The sequence below is a fragment of the Leptodactylus fuscus genome, chromosome 4 (assembly GCF_031893055.1).
Source record: "Leptodactylus fuscus isolate aLepFus1 chromosome 4, aLepFus1.hap2, whole genome shotgun sequence".
NCBI classification, from domain to species: Eukaryota; Metazoa; Chordata; class Amphibia; order Anura; family Leptodactylidae; genus Leptodactylus; species Leptodactylus fuscus.
In genome coordinates, this window is record NC_134268.1 from 35,828,240 (window position 1) to 35,852,096 (window position 23,857).

The 23,857-nt window shown below is 41.8% G+C and overlaps 1 protein-coding gene across 1 annotated transcript in view; it reads right to left on the reverse strand.

Moving 5' to 3' along the window:
• VPS13B (vacuolar protein sorting 13 homolog B) overlaps positions 1-23,857 on the reverse strand; it is a 705,368-nt gene that overhangs the window by 458,369 nt on the left and 223,142 nt on the right. The window contains exons 18-19 of the mRNA XM_075270303.1: positions 22,495-22,629; positions 15,371-15,544 (exon numbers count right to left, since the gene is read on the reverse strand). Of these exons, the coding sequence (XP_075126404.1) occupies positions 15,371-15,544; positions 22,495-22,629 (309 nt within the window). The remainder of the gene's footprint in view (positions 1-15,370; positions 15,545-22,494; positions 22,630-23,857) is intronic.

The window sequence follows — 23,857 nt, forward strand, 5'->3', positions numbered from 1 at the left end:
ATATTTGGCGATGTCAGCACGGTAGCGAGAGAGACTACAGTTTCTTCTCATCCTCCTATTCCCGCATTGATTTTTTCCTCACTGTTAAATTAGGTTTGATGCAGGCGGAATCGACCACTATCAGATTGATTACCTGGACCGACCACGCTCCGGTGTCCCTGTCCTTGCACAAAAAGTTTTCCACTGCTTTGCCCTCTCAATGGCGCCTAAATGAATATATACTGGATTGCCCTTCCTATAGTGAGCGCCTCCATGAGGCTCTGGTAGAGTATTTTTCCCTTAATGCCCCCACCATGTCAGACCCTCATATACTTTGGAATGCTCATAAGGCTTATATGCGAGGGATTCTCATCCAGGCCTGTGCAAGAGCAAAAAAAAGAGCGGTCTAGGGATATTGACGCAGTGCTTGACTCCTTATCTACTCTCTCCGCAATTAAACTCAATCCCACCCCTTCTGTTTCTGTGGAGATTAGGCAATGTCAACTCCGTTTGCAGGGACTTCTGGCCTGGCCTTCAGGTGTTTTCAATGTCAGGCTTACGTCAACAACAGTAGAGCTAGCGCCTTTTTAGCCAGCAAAGTTAAGCAATCCCAACCCAAATCCCGAATTGCCTACCTTGTGGATGACCAGGGTAATAAATATTGTTGATCCCTGCCTCATCACAGACCAGTTCCGCTTGTACTATAAGTCCTTGTACAACCTAAAGGAGGATTGTCAGACATACCAGCCCACTAAGGATAAAATTGATGAGATTTTGGGACTCGGTGTCCCATCCCCGCCTCTCTCCTGATCAGTCTAAATCTTTAGCCACTCCTATTACTTTATTAGAGGTTAAGGAGGACATAGACTCACTGAAGCCGTTAAAATCCCCGGTCCTGATGGCTTTTCGGGGATTTACTATAAAAAGTTTGCAGATGTTCTGTCCCCTCATCTTTTGGGGGTTTTCAGGAGGGCGGCGGAGGAACAACGTTTTCTGGAGGAGAGGTTGTCCGCTAGTATAGTAACTCTCCCGAAACTGGCAAGTCTCCCAACGTTCTGGCTAATTTTAGGCCTATCTCGCTCTTGAATATCGACATTAAGTTGTATGCCAAAAACCTTGCTGAACACCTCCTTCATCTCCTCCCCCAGCTGATCAAGCCTGATCAGGTGGGATTTGCGTTTGGTAGACAGGCCCCGGATGGCATGCGGAGGTTTATAGACCTCATCCAGAAAGCCGAAAAAGATGGTGCACCTTCCCTGCTTTTGGCCCTGGATGCCGAAAAGGCTTTTGACAGGGTCCACTGGAGCTACCATGATAGCCTTTTGGATAAATTTGGTGTGGGCACTGTCTAAGTCTGCTATACTATCTCTTTATTCCCATCCTTTGGCCTATGTGCTTTCCTCGGGCTTCTTGTCCGACGCCTTTCAGACTTCGAATGGAACCCGTCAGGTCTGTCCTTTGTCTCCTATTATATTTGCCTTGGTAATGGAAGCCCTGGCGGAGTCCAATCGAACAGACGGGCACATTGAAGGTATTACTGTGGATTGTCAGCAAAACAAAATTAGTCTATACGCTGATCACGTCATACTGGCTTTGACTTCCCCTAGCTCTTCCTTGAGTGCAGCTACTGCTGTCCTTGAGAGTTTTGGTAGGGTCTCCTATTATAGAGTTACCCCTTCCAAGTCCCAAATCTTGCCCATTGTAATCCCGCCTACTATGAGACGGGACCTCAGTCTCAAATTCCCCTATCAATGGAATGATTCTCGTATTACTTACCTTCGCATCTCTCTGACGGCCCCGAGCTCTGATCTATTTTCTGCCAATCATTTTCCTCTCCTCACTAGGGTTTCCTCTCTCCTCTCCACCTGGCAGAATTGCCATCGTTAAAATGATGGCATTATCCCTAATTTTATACCTGTTTCGTACTGTAGTTATCCCTGTCCCTGACTCATACTTCCCCAAACTTCAGAGTATGCTTTCTAACTTCATATGGGAGGGTAAGAAGTCTAGGGTCCGATTTAAAGTCGTGACCAGACCTTGGACCAAAGGGGGAGCAGGTGTCCCGGTGTTAGGAAGTACTACATGGCGTCTATCCTCGAGCAACTTAAGGTTGGATGGGATGAGACCTCTGAGTGGCATTGGGCAGAGATTCAGGAGAGTTTGTTGGATGCCCCTCTTTTGAGTATCCTACGCCCTAGAGACCTGGGCCCCACTACTGCACACCTTCCTTTGTTAAGCATTAGAGCCTCCACAGTTGCATGGCGATATTTCTTGTCTAACACTTCTTTGGAAGACCTGGCCCCTTTGACCAAACTGCCGTTACTGTACGTGACCGCATTCCTACATAAGATAGCCCATCTGTTTTCTGTCGAGGGGCTCAAATCATTCTCCGTGTTACAAGAGGAGTTTAACCTCCCAACAACTTTTTAAAATTCCTACAATTGCGTCATCTTTTTTAGACCCATGAACCCTCGAGATTAGTCTTCCCCCGACTTGCTCTAAAATTGTGGAACCGATCCTCACCTGTTAAAGGGGGGACCTCTGCGTTTTACGGCTTTCTTTCTCTTCCCACTGAGTGGGTCAAGCTTTTTCATCTGCTCCAATGGGAAATGGATCATGCCAGACTGGTATAAGGTTAGTGGGTTCGTCAAACGTGTCTCCAGGGGAGTGCTGCACTGGGAGACAGCCTTAAAGATAATGTTGCACTGGTACAGGACCCCTAGCTAGCTGGCACACATAGAACCCTCTTTTTCGAAACTCTGCTGGAGGGGATGCGGTCACGTAGGGTCTTTTATACATTTGTGGTGGGAGTGCCCTCCGGTCTTAGCCTTTGGGTAGCAGTATTTAACTTTATGTCCTCCATAGCCGGTCTTGTTATACGCCCCTCTCCTGGTCTAGCTCTTTGCTTCTTGGATACTGGTCTTTTCCCCTCAGGCACGCAGGTTGTGTTGGGTCAGATAGTGCTGGTGGCTCGGTCCATCATCGCTTGTCAGTGGAAATCCGCGCTTTGTCTGACCATTAACGAACTAATTCACCATGTTGACCTAGCCTTCACTTTGGAGAGGATGCTGGCTAATGGGAACCATACATTCCCCAGCATTCACGCCAAATGGTCTCTTTGGTCCTCCTATATAGAAATTAGGAAAGCGTCCTCCCCTTCTCAGCCCCAGTCTGGTCCAACAACGACTCCCTAATTGGTAGATGGTACTGGATGGCTCCGTTTGATTTCTATAATAGGACCTGGTGACTGATGTGCATTCACCCTACGACTCTTTTGCATCATATTTCGTGTGCCCAGGTGTACTGTTCTAATTGTGTGGGTTTTTAAAAAAAATTTCTCTTTTTGTCTTTGGTTACTTTTACTTCCTCCCTCCCCTCTTCTCTCCCCTGTCTCCCCCCTCCTGGATCTCTCTCTTCCCCTATTCGCTCCTCATCCTATCTGGACTCTCAACTATGATCTATATAAATGGTGCCTGGGAAGCTCATGTTGGTCCTGCTCCTGGGTTTCTTATATAATTTCTCTTAATTTTGCATGGGCGAACCTTGCATCTTGAATGTTGTATGGAGCAATGTTCTTCTGTTTATTCTTTTTTATGTATAGTTTCTTGTTGATTTTTTTCTTCTGCTTCGTATACAATGTAAAACTTTCTTTTTTCTTCTCAATAAAAATCAAACTTAAAATAAGTTTTGGAAATGGCCTATTCAGCCTACAACTCACATCCAACATGGGGCAAGATATAAGGTCTAAGGTAAGTTCACACGGGGGTTTTTGGTCAGGATTTTGAGGCCATATCACCTCAAAATCCTGACCAAAAAGATGGCTCCCATTCGTTTGTTCCGGCTCCCGGAAAAAAGCAGCAAGAAGCTCATTCTTCAGGCCGGTTTGCCTCGCAACATCCGCCTGAAGACACTCCCTCCCGACTAGGCCCATTCATTTGGGCCTAATCCGGATGCCAGTGCATGCAACCCTGTGTGAACTTACCCTAATTTTTCACTCTGGTGCCTGTAGGAGTGCTGCAGCCTCTTCAATGTTCACATGTGCCTGTAGATTGCTGTGCACTTGCAAAAGCTTCAGCTTGCGCTACATAGAGCATGGCATTTGTAAGTGTCAACCATCCCGAAACCTATATTAAAGGGGCTATCTGGTTTATGCTACCGATGGCCTATCAGACACCTGGCCTGAGACATCAGGTACCCAACAGATCAGCTTTCCTAAGACGTCTCCTGGTAATGTTTACACAGTAGGAGCTGCACTGTTTAGTCACCATACACACTGCAACTGCAGGTTAGGTACTGTATCCCTGCCCCTTTGAAGTCTACATGCATGGCTCCTTTAAACTGGTGGGACACAGAGAGATGACGGCCTTCAGTTATTAGGACTGGTCTTCAATTTTAAAAGTCTGAACAATATCTCATGTGTGCTGACTCCTTTAAATAAGTAAAAAAATCTTTGATGGCAAATAATTTTTTTTCAACACATTATACAACAATATATTTTACTGAAGTTCAGTAATAAATATAGAAAACTAATAAAACTCTCACAGTTATCTATATTGCTCCCTAGTACCCTGATTGTCTCCCAGCTCCCAACGTTCGGCTGTACTGATTTCATGCTAAGCATCACAGACTGTTACAAATTCTAGCTTATTCCCACCTTCGCTTTGAAGCGTGTATTATATTAATAGCTCACGAGCCTTGTATTGTAGCGTAAGCTGATGACTGAGCACATCTCTCTGGAGCTGCCATACATTCCATTCAGCTGACATAACTGAGTCAGCACTGGGCACAGCTCTGCAAGAATACGCCGTGTACCCTGCACAGTGCCCAGGGCTGGTTATTGTATAACAGGGTCATATACTGACGTGGTATAAAGTCTAAACTGAGGCAAGTCAGGAGGCATGAATAGCTAACAAAACATCATCCCATACTGTCATGGAAGATCAAGTCTGCAACTAATAAACATAATATTGGCAAGAGCAGGCAGACAGCGGCATCCTGATTCTCTTTTTTTTTTTTTTTAATGTAGATTATGAGCCCCATATAGGGATCACAATGTACATTTTTTTCCTATCAGTATGTCTTTGTATTATGGGAGGAAATCCATGCAAACACGTGGAGAACATGCAAGCTCCTTGTAGATGTTGTCCTTGGCAGGATTCAAACACAGGACTCCGTGCTGCAAGGCCACCGTGCTGCCGATTTTGAACCTAGGCTTACTATGAAGAATTTCCTCCCACAACTGCCTAGAACTTTTTGCACATTACTGTAAATATCACATATATCCCAGTGACCTGTATTTACTTTGCTGAAGCTGCCCAAACAGTGATGGCTGTGACATGCCGTTTGCAAAAAAGTGACTGCTGAGGCCTAGTGACTAGGGGCAGGGTCACTCGGAACAGCCAGCCTGGGGAAATGAAAACTGAAGACCGGACCTGTTGCTGCGGGATATGGAGGACTGGGCAGAGGTAAGTAAAGTTTTGTTATGTTAATGGACACTTCAGCAGCCCTACAAAAATAAAACAGTCGGACAAACATGCACCATATGCACAATCTGTTCTGACTGATGCACCTGTCCAAAATCCTGTTGTCTTTTGGTACCAACACATGCACTGTGTAGCTGTGTGCAGAAGCCTGACTTCATCTTTGCATAGCACATGCACTGTACGCTGACTTATAAAAATACTGGTTCATGCACTTGGCTTTATGCTAAATATTGGTGCTTGCACATGACAGCCGTAAGGTAGATAGGAGAAATGTGTCTAATACGTTCAGTAGTTTAGCATGATTTTTGCAGCTACTAGAAACTTCATACATTGTAAAACACTACTGATAAATTCCCCTTTGTATTACATTGTCTTTTGTGTCCAGCTCTCACTTGCAGGAATGATAAAGCCACCCAGAAAGCATGTTTTCGCACCTCTCTGAGGTCATCGGGGATTAGTATGAAGTGACCGCGGCTATGGGTATTAGCAGAAATGTAGTTTTTTCTAAAATAGCCCAAGGAAGCGAGTTTGCTTGTACTTCACACATGGATATCAGAGAGCATTTCCAATCCATTAGCATTCCAATTTTCCATGTATCGGAGTGACACATGTCCTGTGCTGTTACCCGCTTCCTACCAGTAACGCCACTGTCTCCAGCTTCCATTGCTTTTCCAGAATGTGCCCGGGGTCATCTGCCAGTATCTGGCACCGTGCAAGACCAACCTCAAGTAGAAGAACGCAGTGGTGTCCTATAAAACATCTCATACCATTCAGAAACTACTGAAGCACAATGGAACAGTCCTGGATAGCTAATCCCCCTTTTATGTGACTGCTATTTCTACCAGAGCGTTAAAAATAAATGTTATTGGAACAGCTAACACACTTTCCACTGTCAGAGCTATAAAAGAGAAGAGGATGAAACACAAAGAGGTAATATAGTCAGCTCAGGTCACTTTATCCAGCTGCCAAGACGAAAAGGAATTTGCAAACAACTTACAAAGTCATTTCTACTTAATATAAAACTAAAAGCAAACAAATAAGAAAAAGTCTGACCAACCCAAGAAGAGCCGGACTACTGAGCGTAATGTACAGCACGTAATAGAAGTGTGTGCTAGAGGTTGTGACTCTACATAATATGACAAGGGGGTTGGCACGCAAAACTATTAAAGAGGTTTCCCATGAACAGAATAATTTACACTGACAGACAAATAGAAGTTAAAATTTTTTACAAATATAAGTAATGAAAAATTTCGCAGACTTTTAAAGGAGTCCTATCATTAAAATGTTTTTTTGTTTTTTTTTCTTCGGAGTAACACGTAGAAATAGCCTTAACAAAGGCTATTCTTCTCCTGCCTTTAAATGTCTTCTCTGCGCCGCCGTTTGGTAGAAATCCAAGTTTTCTTCGGTATGCAAATGAGTTCTCTCGCAGCACTGGGGGCATCCCCAATGCTGCGAGCGAAGTCTCCAGCGCTACCTCCATCTTCTTTTGGAACGGCCTCATTCCGCATCTTCTTCCGGCACTGGGTTCAAACTTCTACATAAGCGGCCACAAAAAAATGGCTGCGGGTATGTGCAGTCGGCTCTGCACGAGGTCTGATGGCAGAGCCGACTGCGCATGCATAGAAGTTTGAAGCCAGCGCAGCAGAAGACGTGGATAGAGGCTGTTCCAGAAGAAGATGGAGGCGGCGCTTGAGACTTCTCTCGCAGCATTGGGGACGCCCCCAGTGCTGTTTGAGAGCTGAGGACCGCCCCCAGTGCTGCGAGAGAACTCATTTGCATACTGAAGAAAACTGGGATTTCTACCAAACAGTGGCGCGAATAAGACATCTAAAGGTAAGAGAAGAATAGCCTTTCTTAAGGCTATTCGGATGTGTTAGTCAAGAAAAAAAAAAATTTAATGAAAGGATCCCTTTAAAAACATTCTCTATGACAGTCTGCTGTCTTGATCTATCGCCATGAACGTAGGGACTTTCTATGATCTGGCACTGTCAGAAACCCAGCCATGATTTCCTTATCGTGGACAGGATCAGGCAGGGACAGGGACACTACATGTATAAGAAGATAATTTGGACAAAATAAGGACATCATGGCTGGGTTTCTGACAAGTCCAAGACCAAAAAAGTTCCTGCATCCATGGTCATAACAAAAGGTAACTGATCAATACAAAAGACCGTCTATCAATAGACCAACTATAATATTTTATTTGATCATGATTATGGATTGAGCCCACTTATATAAATTTGGAGATGAAAGTTAAACATAAAAAAAAAAAAAAAAAAAAAAAAATGTAAAATTTTGCAGAATTTTAAAGATTTTCTCTAACCAGCTTAGTGGTGATTTTCTATATTCTGGGACTTGTCAGAAACACAGCCATGATGTCTTTATTGTGGACAGGTTATCAGGAGGACACTACATATATGAGAAGATAATCCGGACACTATAAAGCAGGGATAGGGAACGTACGGCTCTCCAACTGTTGCAAAACTACAACTCCCACCATGTACAAGTGCTCTGCTGTTCTTGGAACTCCCATGGAAGTGAATGGAGCATTCTGGGAGTTGTAGTTTCACAGCAGCTGGAGTGCCGAAGGTTCCCTACCCCAGCTATAAAGACATCATGGCTGGGATTCTGACAAGTTCCAGACCCTAGAAAGTACCTGCATTCATGGTCATATCCACTGGCAACCGATCAAAACAAAAGACTAGAAACCACTAAGATGGTTAGAGAAAATCTTAGGCTAAAGAACTAAGAAAGATAAGACACCTTGGACAATCTCTTTAAAGTTAAAAGGAAAAAAATGGCAGGAATGGCATAGACTTATATGGTTAATAGGGCATATATAAATGGTATTCCTTGGTGAGACAACCATTTTACAAAAAGGAACAAAACAACATGGTACACAGAAGTCACGTGTGAGAAAGAATATGTGTGGACGACCCTATTCCCAGGATGTCAGGGTGATAGAACACAGTGTTCCTTGGTTATTATAAATGAAGAAGTCAAGGAGGGCAACCAGTGGTTCTTGACCAAACCTGATCAATAGCTTTTGAGGAGTCATCTTTCCTCCTGGCTGGCTTCTGCCATGCTTTGTTAGCAACATAACAAACAGAGAAGCGTAATGAACTTTTACACTTGTTTCTTCGCTAAGTGGGAAGAAGCGACCTGATATAAATGATTAACCCCGCGCCCACTCAGGTGGGAAGCATTTAATTCAATCACTTACAAGGAGCACACAAGAAATGTCCTACTATTGCGTTTGTGCTGCTTTTTTCTCCATAGCCGTAGGTCGGCCTCACTAGCAGGACGGTGGAGTCGGTAGGGCCAAACCACCAACTCCATCTCCTCTATGTCTCCACAGCCCGACTCCTTCATAACTGTCTTATAGCCATGGTCAGACAGAAGCAGTAAAGAACTTCTAATTAATTAAAAAAAGCAAGTGATTGATACCTATGAAGGTAGATATATCTGATGTTTTGGTCTATAATAATAGGGTTGGTCAATTCTGACAAAGTAAAAGTTTGATGACTGTGCTTAAAATAAATTTTTTTAAAAACCAACCAAACCTAACTATTTCCTAAAACAAAGACACTCGACTCTCTAACACTCGGTTCACACTAACGCTGGCTCTCCGTTGTTCGGGTCTGTTGGAGGACCTGAACAGTGGAGAGGCGGACTGCTAAGTGTAAATTCATACAGGGTTTTTTTTGACCGGAACACTGCACCAGCATCCAGTCGTGCACTCTGATCTGGATTAGACCCAAATGAATGGACCTAGTCGGGAGGAGAGATTCACGAGGCGACTCCGCCTGAAGAATGAGCACGTCCGGAAAAAAGAACTGACCGGCTCCCATTGATTTCAAAGGGAGCTGCCTTTTTTGGTCAGGATTTAGAGGTGGACACGGCCTTAAAATCCTGACCAAAAAACCCTGTGTGAACTTATCCTAATACAAGACAAGGAGCCCATTGAACCCATTGACTGTGAGGGGGGTCCTTTGAGTGTCTTTGATTTTTAAACTGAAGCCGTAAGAGAAAAAAAATCAACTATGCAGAATATTTTCCTCTGTCAATTTTTCCAGACACTAAAAGGGTCAGTGTACACAGAGTTTTTTGATGCTGAATCTGCCTCAAAATCCAATGTCTTCCCTGCTGTGGAAATGTGCCACACACATATAAGTGACTGCTGCAGTCAGTCAATACTCTCAGGATTGATACTAGCATGTATGCATGGTCAGTGATTGGCTGCAGCAGAGTTTAGCACTAGAGTCCTGGGTTCGAATCCTGCCAAGGACAACATCTGCAAGGAGTTTGTATGTTCTCCCCATGTTTGTGTGGGTTTCCTCAGAGTACTCCTGTTTCCTCCCACCTTCCAAACACATACTGATAGGGAATGTAAATTGTAAGCTGTATATGGGACTGTAACTGAGTGCTGCAGACTATGATGGTGCTATGCAAGTAAGCATAAAATAAATAAAGATAAGAGAACAGAGACCAATAGGGTCCACCAGAGAGGCGGCACTGGAGCAATAGCGAATTGAACACATTTTTGTTCTTTTTAATTTTTTATTTTTCCAATCAGTGAACAGCTCCATTAGCCTACACACGTATCCTGCCCATCACAGGTTTTATCAGCTTTCTAAAATCTAAAATAATCCACTGAGCGATATTCTGAGTTCTTTCCGCACTGGGATTTGGTCGTTCACTTTGAAAGAAAATAATGAGAATAAACCAGATTTTAAAGTAATTAGGAGGATAAGAGCTTTATGCTGTACAACTGCGAGGAGGAGAAGAAAAAAAAAAATCCAGAGAGTCGGGATCCTGAGTTCTGGCAACCACCATAATCCTTTTCAAATTGCTCATATTAAGATTAAAGATCACTTTGTTTCTGTATTCCCACAACTGGTCGGTGTATGGTAAAGAAATCAGCCCGCTGCTTTTATACGTAACATCTTTAACATTTGCTCTGCTTTCTGTGCCTGTGATTAAATGTAACATTTTGAAATCCCAAAGTTCTGAGAAAAAGCATAAATCCTCATCTCACAGCTGCTGTTTGACTCCAAAAACACATGCAATTTTTTTTTTTTTTTTCAAGCATCTACCATCAAATAGTCCCAGCGGACTCGCACTAGGGAACACCTGCATCTCTTCATTTTGTTCCAATAACGCAAGTTTCAACTTTTCAATTACAAAAATAGATGCTATATTCAGCTGCATGTTCACTTTGCCCTTAATTCCCGTGAACAAAAAAAAAAACCTAGGAGCATGAAATCATTCGGGCAAGCTCTGTCATCGGGAGGATGAGAGATATTTTTTTTTCTCCTGGTGCACGCTAGTATTGCAGTGGGAATTCTAGAAAATATTGGCAACAATTGGAGATGAAGTATGTGGTCAGCTTGTAGGCGGCAGAGGAGAAATGTAACTGAAGAGAGTAGGATCATTGTTACATGGTCCAGTGTGTGTGTGAGTGGCCGTGGTCAGCGCGGGTACGGGGACATGGTGACGTTTAGTATTACTGAAATTTATTAGCAATGTCTACAAGAAAGATCAAATAGGATTTAGACCTCCCTCAAAATGGATCAAATTACTCTTAGGAAAACAGCAAGTGGATTAGGGGTCTTCTCCTCTAGTACTGGAGACCACCCATTTACACTTAGATTTACATTGTATACATGCATTTAGAGTTATAGCTAGGGTTAAAGGAGTTGTCAGGGTTAAAAATACTGATGACCTATCCTAAGAATGGGTTACCAGTACCAGATCGGTGAGGGTCTGACATCCAGCACCCCCATTAGTCACCTGTTCTCAGCAGCTGATACACAGAGAATGGAGCAGGAAACAGCGCTGCTCTCTGTTTAGTGAAGTATAAAGGGCCAGCGAACCAGACTCAATGGTAAATCTGGCACTAAGGAACTGCTCTCTTCTCAATAATTGGACAATACGGTTTTATTAATCAACGAACTCACACACTCTCTGTTTAGTGGATGGACTGCAGCTGTGCTCTTATGCATGTGAATGGGAGCTGATGTGTAGTTCCTGGCCTGGCCACTAGACAGGGAACGGCGCTATCTGCTTCCTGCTCCATTCTGTTGTGTATCAGCTGCTGAGAACAGCTGATTCATGGTGGTGTTGGGTGCCAGATTACTACCAAATCCTTTGGTCAGTCAATCATCATCAATATTTTTAGCCCAGAAAACCCCTTAAAAGATGGAGCTTGCAGCCCTATTCCTGTATCTAAGTATTGTAGAGTCAAGGAGGTACCATTCAGCCCATTAATACCAATACTAGATAAGTCTAATGATTTTCTATGAACAGGGCCTTAGCATGTATGATTAAGAGGGAAATTAAATTATAGACCAGACCTGGGCAATGTGCAGCCCGCGGGCCACATCCGGTCCTCTGACTGCTTCTGTCTGTCACCAGGATAGGCTATGACTCGTTAGTGGGCGGAGCCACACGGGACTGTGAGCTTCCTGCAAGCTGCCAGCTATGGAGGCTGCTGGATGATAGAGAAGAGACAGCATGTGTGAGCAAGAGGGGGGAACTAGGGGCAGATGTAGGGGGGCAGGTAAACTGAATGCACATGTAGGGGGGACATTAAACTAGGGGGCAGATGGAGGAGGATATTAAACCATGGGGGGTAGCTGGAGGGGGACATGTCTACCTCTAGTTGCCCCAAGTTTAATGTCCCCTCTAGTTTCTGCTGGTTTATACTGGGGCACCAGGAGAGGACTTAATACTGTGGGATATTTGGAGGGAAACGTTATAATGTGTGTGTGTGTGGGGGGGTGTATAAAGTTAGGGTGACTGTAGGAGGATTTTACTTTGTGGGGCACATGGAAAAATGATTAAGAATTGGCGGAGTCAGTGGAGAAGTGGATGGAGCTAAATTTGCCGCGACGCGCATGGCCCTCTAGAACCGTTACAATTTCTCATGTGGCCCCATGGGAAAATTAATTGCCCACCCCTGTTATAGACCATATTGGGGACAAGGACTGATGTGGACTGTAATTTGATGATTTGTAAGAAATAGAAATAAAAATGCTGTATAAAAAAGAACATAAGTGGAGAAAGAGGCATTTTTTCCCAATAAGATATATCCCACAGGTTCTTATCGTCACTTATACTATTGATTAATACAAAGTCTGTTATTACAATGGATGACAATAGCTTTTTCTGTAACGCACTGAGGTTAATTGTATTTTACATTTCATTGTGTAAATGCCTTTGATAATGCTAACTATATACACAATGCTAAAAAGGGAACATTTTCATATTACACATGCAGAGAAACCTTACAGCCTTATACGAAGACGACTCTTATCAAATTTGTGAACCCTGCTCAGTATGCATGGTCTCCATACGTTGCAATTCATCCTTACACTACAACATATTTACAAGCGCCTCTCTTGCAGACCTCAGCTACAAATCCCTGCCCTATAGTTATAATACTTGCTGCTGCTGCTGCTGCTGACATCTTTTTCTTAAGCCTTATATTAACCAATTCTATTGGTAATGTCTGCAAGGTTCTGTTAACATTTGTGTTAATGTCTGTGATGGACGGATAAAACACCAGAGATATGATCACACCCTTACTTTGTTACAGCTTTCACACAGTGTTTTTATATCCAATTAACTACAGATAGAGAATTGAGTGTTTAGCAGATATACCAGATATCATCACACAAACACGTCTGTCTCAATGTCTTTCATTTTGCTGAATTGGGTAGCACAGTGCTTTTCGATACAGCAAAAAAAAAAAAAAAAAAAAAAAAATTGCATCTGGTCATTCCCCTTACACAATGTCTAAAACTGCATTGCTAAGTATAGAAAGGCAGATAAGGACCCAAGGAATACTTTGTATCCATTTTTTCGACCTTTGTTAGAATGAAAATAAAGATAGAAGCCTTTTAGATGACAAACCCAATCATCCCATAATATCCTACAGAGGGCTCTATCCTCTAATGCTATAGTAGCCGTAGCGGCTCCAATGGGGCTCGCAACATTAAGGACTCCAATTCACTGCTACCTTTTTTGTTTGTTAGTTTGTTTGTTTTTTAAATAGACCTGTTGCCTGCTGATAATGGCCGATATTCACTTATGTATTCCAGCTTCAGCAGACAGACTCCTCTGTTTTGACCTCCAGGGGGCACAACAGATTACATCCCAAAACTGAATAATGTCCGGACGTTGAATTCAGATTTTGTTCAGAGTTGCGATGTAATGCCTCAACAGGCTGGTGTTGAAGCGGAGGGAGTTTTGGGCCGAAGCTGGGATGGAAAAGTCAATATAGGCCGCTTCTTGCTAAAATAGTTCAGTAGGGAGCAGTCTGTGGGGGTGGAAAAGGGGTAGTTACTGTATGGGGGGGGGGGGCAATTTATCCAAAACACCTTTAAATTAAAAAAATAAAAATAAAATAAAGTGGTTATCTTAGAGTTGAAGAAATTAATCTACAGTAGCTGCAGGAAAATATATATATCATACAAAAATGACAGACCTGCTAAAGCCCCTGCAGTTCCAGCATCATTTTCCTGGATGCTCCCTGCCATCCTTTGTTTACCCCTCTGGAGTAGTGACAAGCTTTACTGGCATGGGACCACTACAGCCAGTCATTAGCCTCAATGGTGATGTTGTGAAGGTTATAATCATGTAATGTATGAAAAACATTGTTATCCTTAAAAGTTGAATGCTAGATATAGTTGCTTATGCTTAATGTTATAGGATAAGATGGTGCCTGTATCCAGGATGGGTGCAAGAAAAACATATGCTTGGCTTTCTGCCAGAAGACAATTCCCCAAGGTTACCACGCAGGACGAGGAGCAGCTGGCTATATATGGCACTGCTTAAACTTTTTCTGTTTGATTGAGATGTACCATACCATTTAGGAATGAATATGAAAACTTACGTTGTCGTTATATCACTTCCTTTCTCTGCTACTATTTAACCCCCATGTTTTTAATAAAAAGTGTGTCAGCACACATTCCTTACCTGAGAGAAGAACGAATACCAACACAGGGTGGTGTGACTTCTTTACCGCCTGGCACTCAGCCTAATTAATTAGGACGACGACAGTTACCCGGGATTATTGGTCATTTAGTCATAAACCTGACTCTGACCTTATCAATGGCAGTATAAATGGCAGATAACTTTTGTGGCTAGTGACCGGCAGCAGAGGACGTGCTGATCAAACAAAGAGCCAGTGGAGTCCACCAGAGCATCAGTGTTGGAGTGGCAAGGAACGAAACAGGCGAACATAGTCTTTTTTTAAACTTTAAAATATAATAATTTCTGCAGCAAGTTTACTATCTTTCTCTCTTTCACAACCCCTTTAAGAACTGAAAAACCCATATATAGTAATACAATCTCCTTAAGAGTTAGTATGAGATGAGGAGCCTGCAGAGACCTCCGTAGGATTCCAGTTTCTTCACCTTCTATTTGTACCCACAGTAGTTGGTGTAACTGTGCTGCTCAACAACGTGACTTTTATAGGGTGCTACTGTCACACAAAAGTTGCCGTCACCTACACCATGTGGCAGCTGCTGTGTTGAAGAAACTTTGAGTCACGTTCGCTGAACGTGGGGCAAGAGCTCCTGCCAACTTGTAGCATGTAGGTAGACGGCAGGACAAAAAGCATACACACCATACCAACACTCAAGTAGTAAATTCTCAGGTTAATACAGCAGCAAAGGCTAACCAATCGACCATGCTTATATTAGCTTTAGAAACATTTAAGAGAGTGAATGGCTGCCATGGTGCATGACTGTGGAAGTAATATCCAAGCAATATATATGTGCTCTGCATGTGAAACAGAAACACTTTGTCACTTGCCACATTTTATATTAAATCTCCCAAGAGAGCAGCTCTGAATAACGGGATGTAACATGATCGCAACCTTATAGAGATTTTACACTTACCAGAGCTGTGGCAGTAGTCCATCTGCTCGGGAACCTGGATTGTAAAGGCGATCAAATCTGGACCAAGCAAGGATTCAGGCTTCCTGCTCTCCTTCAACCACTTACTCCTGTGGAGATCTTTTGTGTCAGAAGGACCTTGTACCAATGGAATTAACTTCTCCTTCCCATTATCACCTTTACCATAAGAGATAGCGAGAGGTTACTACAATATATTAATAAAAGCTTACATAATACACACATAGAAATGCTTAAAAAGGAGGTCGGTACTTTATGGTTACTAAGCTTATACCAGCGCAGGGTAGGAGGATGTAGACTAGACTACATGCACATGACCATGTGCTTTGTTAGCATGTTATTTGTGTTTGCTAGCACACTGCCCCATTCCTTTGTTATGGCCCCAAACACATAACCATGTATTATCACGGGTCTGTGTGGGGGCCATGAGCCTAGAGGCAAAACTATTCCTACTCCTGTGCATATATGAGCCCATAGAGAGAATGGATGGCACACAGATTATATTATTATATATCCACGTGCCATGTGTGAGGTTTGTCACTGGCTCATACATACACGTGTTCATGGTCACTGACAGACTTAAAGAGCACCTTTCACCACCTGGGGCGCATGTGGTTTTCACGTTCTGTGCCCCACATTCTGTGCCGTTACCGTACCTCTTCACCGTCAGAAGGGCGTTTCTGACAGTCAGTCAGGATCGCCCTTCCTCACAGCAGCATCTATTGCGTTGTACTGAGAGACCAGTCATGGCTGGGCAGTAAGCAACACCCCCTCTGACAGTACAGCGCTATAGGCGCTGCTGTGAGAAAGGGCATTTATGACTTAAGATTTATGACTCCCAGAAACGCCCTTCTGACAGTGTAGAGCTATGGTATCGACACCGATAGTTCTTCCCCGGGGGCACAGAACAGGAAAGCCAATAGTGCGCTGAATTCAGCGCACTGTCGGCTTTCTAGCGGTATATAGAACCGCATGTGCCCCAGGTGGTGAATGATCCTCTTTAAAGAGGTACTCAGTTGATTCTATTTTTTAATATGTGAAAGACCATACCCTCAATAGTAATAGTTCTCTTCACCTTCTTAGATAAATCACAATATCACAGTAGGACCTGTTTTTGCTAGCATGTGTTGCTATGTAAACAGAAGGTCTCTCTCTGCTGCCTGTAGATTCTATTGTCTGCTGCCTGTAAATTACCTCAAATTCATCCTTTTCACCTTACCTCTTCTGTCAAAATACCTCCCTGTTCTTTCTCTACTTGTACCATCATTTGCTCTCTATGGCCCCATTTGATCACCACACTCCAATTACCTTTTAGGCTGCGTTCACACGTAGTAAAGTGGAGCGCAATCTGGCACGGCATATCAGAGTTTGCGCGCTCAAAAAGATCACATTGATTTCAATGGGAGTTACGAGCATACACACCGCGTAATTTTGCGGCCACTCCACTTTACTACGTGTGAACGCAGCCTCACAGTGTTCTCAGCAGCCGTTGCTGAAGCTTTCAGGACCTTTGGTGAAATTATTCCCACAGTCTAAAGTCCTGGAAGGTCCATAGCTCTACAGTGTTTTACTGTAACTAGACAGGGATACAGCTACCAGGCATAGATACAAGTACTAGACATGGAATACTGTTTCAGCAAATACTATATTTTAAATGTACTTCAATGACTACATTGCATAGCTAAAAGCTAAAGTGTAGCAAGTTATACAAATAAGATAGCTGTCTATCCATTGTGTTAATATTCCTTATGACAAAAATACTTTTCATTCCATGGTATGCTTTTTTTTTATAACTGTGTCTATGGAGAAAAAAACCCCAATAAAAATTAAAATATTCCAAAAAAAAAGTATGTGAAGTTGTGAATTTAAAAAAGCAAAAAAAAAAAAAAAAAAAAAAAAAAAAAAAAAGAGGCTTAGAACTGGGGAAAGGTAAGCCTTAACAAATGTTACACTAACATTTTGAAGAGGGAAAAAACTGGAGCTGTTTATTAAACAGATTTAATGAAAGCAGCTTATGTGTAAATGATCCTTCCAGGCTGAAATTGTGCGATTCAATTTCATACTGAATTAAAAAAGGAAATAAACTCAGGATTTACAGTGCTCATAAAAACTTGTGATTGGTCATGCTCTTCCCCGACAATATTCCCAGCTCCATCGTAGGAACAAGTTAAAAATCAGTCATGGGCTTATCATCCTGGCGGCCGTCCAAAGTGGCTTTATCGTCTATGAAAATAAATTAGCAAGTAGCCGAGCTACTAATGAGTTTATAGTATCATTTATTGAGATGGTCATTGATTTATTAGCTATGTGGTAGAACTACATTAACCATTGGCTTACAACCAACACACGAGAGACACGAAATGAAAAATTTTCTGAAAATCTGGTTCGAGTATAAATCTAAAGGCCTCCCCCGATTCAGATTGTGAAATCAGGCCGATGCAAACGAATGCCGATCAAAGTGTTGCTCGTTGATCAGGACTTTAGGACTGTCTAGAGGGCAAACCCAACCACAGCAAAGTCGGCCTAGACTTTGTCTACTTTGCAGAGTGGTGCTTTTGTGTTTTGCTTTCAAGACTAAAGAGCTGTCTTCTCCATTTAGGGACATTGGCTGGGGGAAAACTTCAAGCTAAGACCCTGTGGATTAGCCAAAAGCTCACAGTAATAATGGAACAAGGAAAAACTGTCAAAAATGTCAGTGATTGATTCCGAGATACAGATCTTCACGAAACACATTTTGCTTGGATTTTGGACAACAGGTCTAGAGTCACAGAGGAATTATTCAGATTTTGGATCATTTCATGTGAGAAAGCTCTATGATCTTAAATAGTCACTAACTTTTCAGCAAGTTTTGCATAAATAGAACAGTTGAGTATAAGAAACTTAGTAATATGACATATCAGAGAGAAATGTTTCTTTCTGCTCTTACTAGGCTGTGTCCCTGCTTTCTCTCTCTCTAGTCAATTGACTTTCACTCTGAAATCTCTGCTGCATTGGTCTCAAGATGGATTCCAGGTCACAGGTCTATAAGAGTCTATGGAAAGTGGGGGTGTAGGCAAAGAAGAGAGTGAACGAGATAGCAGCCGAACACAGGTTTAAGGCTCCATGTACATGACCATACGCTAGATTAGAATGTCAATCATGTTTTTAATAATGGCTAACACAGAGACCTTGTATTTTCTATGGCTCTATACATACACTGGTGTATTATCACAAGTCCATTTATTAGGGGGCTGTGAGTCCGGGCAAATTCAGGACAGGTCCTATTCCTGTCCATTCTGGGCCTGAGCAAGAAGAACTAAGAACTGTCAGAATAATCGGTAAATAAAGCTTGTAAATAGTATTGTGAAGTCCTAGACAATGCTTAAACTATATAAATAATAAGAAACTGTGACCATGTGGGCCTGCTGAAAAATAATCTGGGTGTAATGGTGGAAGAGGATGAGGATAAGGCAGATATATTAAATATCTTATTTTCTACTGGATTTACACAATTTACATAGGAAAATCCTGTCTCTTCCACCGCATTGGTTTAAAGTAAATGTGACGCTAATATTCAAAAAGGGTCTAAAAGTGACCTTGGAAGCTATTGGCCAGTAAGTGCCATATAGGGTTCAGTACTGCATCCTCAACCTTTTATTATTTTTATTAATGGTAGAGGGTTTACAGAGTAGAATCCGAATATATGCAGATGATATTGCTCTGCAAAGTTATCATTACAGAGGAGGATAGTGTAATATTTCAGAGGGATTTAGGGAAGCCGGAAATAACGGCAGACTAATGGCAGATGAGTTTTAATATGGATAAATGTAAAGTTCACACATGGAATGTGGAAACACGTATTATACTTCTAGATTGAATTATAAACCCCCCGGATAAGACTAGTGCTGAAAAAGACTTGGGCACATTTGTGGACAGTAATATGCCGAGAATATAGTTTTACTGTATAGAAAAATGTTTTAAAAAAATCAGGTCTGACATGAAGTTGCTTTTTCCTTACATGTTCATCAATAAGGCCCGTGCCCTGTGGATGAATCCAGCACATAGGGATAGACCGGTACGTTGCTCAGACGCTGTGCCAGTATTAATACATTTCCCAGTTTCTGCTTCAGTCCTCACTCATTTCAATCCCTGTTTGTTATTAATGAACAGAAATATTCTTGGCTAGATCAAGAGCCTAGAGCCTGAAAAACCTGTATTGGTCATGTCCAGCTGACACAGGTGCGTGACTAATATATGTATGATACACTGTAACAGGCTGTACACCTGCGTCAGCTGAATATGATCATGGAGCCCTTAACCAAAGTGCATTGGTCCAATAAATAAATTTGCAGCTGTTATTTTTAAAGTTTTATTAGCGCTAATGTGTATTGCTTAAATTTGCAAATTCGCACAAAAATAAATGATTGGAATGGGTTGGTTATTTTTTTCATTCTGTCATTTTTATGCATTACACTTTTCGGTGAACAAATCGGCTCTGACCACGGCTTGTTTTTTTGTGGGTATGTCATTTTCTTCTTTTTTTTTTAATATATGTAAAAAAATATAAATAAATAAATATATATATATATATATATATATATATATGTAAAAAAAAAATTATATATATATATATATATATATATATATATATATAATTTTTTTAACTTGTGTAACAATATTTTCCTACTGTAAAAAGTCTCCAATAAAATAATTAAAAAACTAAAACATAACTGATGGACACTTTGACTCGCTGTAATTTTTTTTTTTTTACTTTACTAGTGAAAACAGCCCCCCCTGTGGTGGCAATATTCATTGGCAGACCTGATTTGCATCTATCAAGACCCAGTAGCTGCCATGTCGAGGGAACTCACAATGACAAGATTTCCCAGTCCAAAGGACGTAGCAGCATTGCCACTGCCACTACTAGGTTCATAGTACTCTTTGAGCTTTATATAGACTGCAGGAAAGGAAAAGGGGCAAGGCTTGAAGAATAAGAATCGCATTCCAACGTGTAGCTTAAAGGGGTTGTCCATCATTTTTTCATTTATGGCCTATCCTTATAACAAGAGGGGCATATAGCCTCCATACTATAGTCCATAGAGTCGGAAGCAGTATGCTTGGTGTCCTGTATAGTGGCAGGGCATCGAAAATGCAGTTTAGAACCAATTGAAGTCCATGAAAGCTGAGCTACAATTTTGGCACTGGGTCACATTACAGGGCATGGGGCCAACTGTCTCTAACTCCATGCACTATATAGGGCACAAAATGGATGAATCCCTGAACAGTTAGTCCACGAAGGGGCCAGTTTTTGCCCCTCGACCCATAGGGTGGGTGGGGCATTAAGGAGCATTATAGGGACATTAGTGCCCCCACACAGTATAATGCCACATTATTGTACCTCTCCAAAGTATAGTACACCCACTCCCACAGTAAAGCTGCCCGTCCGTGACTCCACACATAATTAAAAATTAACAATGGCCAGGAGGAACATTCACCACCCGCCTGCTATCATCAAGCCCTGATACCTTACAATAAGTGCCAGCAAGGATGGCCAATCGTCCCTACTGCGTGCACAAGATGCCTCACATGTGAAGGCACCAGGGATGATCCCATAGTGCAGTACAATCTACGGGAAAGCGGGCAGGAGATGAAGGTTTCTGCCAGCTGCTGTAATAATGAAAAAGCCAGGTGCAGGGGTCTGGACAGCAGGCGGGCACAGGTTGGGCATTCCATGGTGCTGAGAAATTATTACAATTCAACAATTGCGCCTAAATACAAAAGTCGAATTTCTAGGCAGGAAAAAAAAAAATCACTGTACCCTGATCCTGGTGGAAACCCCTTAAAAGCCACATTATACACTTATTGCGCCTAAAAAATTGCAATACCACAAGACTTGTGCCAAATAATAGTCAATTTTGAAAAGATGGCCCTTTTTTTTGAACTGAGGCAAACTCAAATCATTTGCGGCTATTTGCTAAAATTTATCTCAATTTGTGTAATATTATTATTATTATATTACATAAAGTAGAAACAAGTCATTTTTAGGCACATTTGATAAATCCTCCTCCAATGAGTGAATGGGTCTATATATATATATATATATATATATATATATATATATATATATATATATATATGTGTGTGTGTGTGTGTGTGTGTGTGTATATATATAATTATTTTTAACTTTTTTTGACGGACACATTGGGTCTTAAAAAGGACATGTTCTAGTAACAGACATGTGAATACAACCATAGACTTGCATTGGTTTTAAAATGGTCGTGTGATGGCTGTTCAAGAAACTTCTCTCATGTGGGTGTTTAGCCTCTCCCAATGAGAATAAGCCCCCCCCCTCCCAAAAAAAAAAAAAAAAAAAAAAAAATTCATGTGAATAAGGCCTAGTTGTTTGTTTGAGACAGTGGTAAAGGATCTGACTTCCCTAAAGCAGATGTCGCTGGCATGTGAAGTCGATCATGTCAATGTTTAATTAAACTAATTGAGTAAAATTAATTGGTGTTTTTCAAGTAAAGAGTTTGTTAATCCCTAGAGGTACAAAGTGTTACACAATGTTGTTATGTATGTCCATTTCCAAAAAAAAAAGAAAAGCAGAACAAATTCACTTCTAGGCGTGCCAGGCACTTGGCAGCAATCTGGGTTTCTGCTTTGAAAGCTGAGCGTTTAAAACATAGAAAAGGCAGGGGGCAAAAAAAATCCCAAAACTTTCACCTGCTTTCTTTTTTTGGGACGGCCTTTCATAAAGATCCAAGCCTTCCATTACAAAGCACCAATTAGCACAAAGCAGAATTCCCAATGATCACCCGGAATGACCTTTCATGTGGTCACTTGGCCCGGCATCACTTAGTATTGGTAATTGTTGTGTTGTTAATACTGTATTCTATGACTACCGAGGGACAGGAACGAGAAAAAAAAAAATCTAGCACCAGAATACAATTATAAAATGAAAACGGCAATAGTTATAATGTATTATCCTGGCATGATAAAATTAAAACACGCTAAATCTCTGATTCATAGGAACAATGAATAAATTCTTGTTTCAGTAACTCTCCTTGTAAAAAGTAAGGCCAATTCTCCTATACAGGCAATAAACTTTTATACGGTCCAGCTGCACATACCTGGGGCTTTGGCACAAATTTTTATTGATCCCAGGGTCCCGGAGACACATTTGACCAATGATGTGCTGCAGAATTTCAGTTCAACATTCTGGATAGAACCCTCCAGAGTTGGCAGCGCATTCTTGGATTTCACACCTAATAAAAGAAAGCTGCAAATGTACTAGCCTGTTGAATTGTAATATACTTTAATATTCATTCAATCGGACAGTAAAACAATCATTTTGCTGCTCTTACATTTACGTTTTAATTACCCAACACTAGAAAGTGGATGGGACTCCTATTCATACAGTATTCATGTCACTGCATCCACATGGTGTTCTGCATAACCTGTTTGATGTCAGGCTGTTGTGCAGGTGTCTGGGATTTGGCAAGGGGCTCTGGGGGCACAGTCCTCCAGCTAACAGCACAGAAGAATATTGAGTAACACCCAGCACACGCAATTCATGCACCTTGTATATGTTTGGAATGATCCGACACCCCGTATAATCAGACCACGAGCATTAAGTGTGAGGAGCAATAGGTTGACTTACCAAAAGGGCCATTTCAAAGACTCTGTTCACATTAGCCTTGTGGCTTTCCTTATTACCGGTAATTGGGTTGTCAGATCTATAGCGAAAAGATCCTGACAGATCCCATTCACTTTCCTTTTGTATCCATCTTTAAAAAAAAAAAAACATTCAGTGCACATGGAGTATTTTGATGCTGATTTTGACGCTGAATTCTCAAAATCAGACTCAATCCTCAAAATTCAGAGGCTGAATGTGGAGCGGATTCAACATCAAAATCAGCACCAAAAAACTCTGTGTGCACTGACCCTAAGAGTGCAGTCACACAGAGGAAAATGGCGCTGAATTTGGTGCGGAATTTCAGTGCTGAAAAAAAAGCCTCCCATTGACTTCAAGCAGAAAAAGGAACCCACTGAAGTCAATGGGAGGCTTTTTTTTTTTCAGCGCTGAAATTCCACACCAAACTCAGTGCCATTTTCCTCCGTGTGAATACACCCTAAGGAGGTTTTTGGTGAGTAAAAAAAATCCGCTTCAAGAATTAGGAAATGTTTTTTTCCTAACGCAAAGTGTATGGACCTTGAAAAAAATGCTAGCGGTTTTTCCACACAGTTTTTGCCAATTCCACGTGGATTTTCCACCTCCCATTGACTGCGTTGGTATTTGCAGCCAGAATCCGCCTGAAGGAAGCTTTTTCTCCGCTAGCGGGGAAAAAAAGGTAGCGGAACCCATAGAACTCTATGGGGAGGCAGGTTTTTTTCCATGTAGATTCTGACACGAATTCAGCACCAAAATCCTTGCCAAAAAAACTCTGGTTTACGCTTTACGCTTCTGTTATAAATGTCCATTGCGCTCATCCT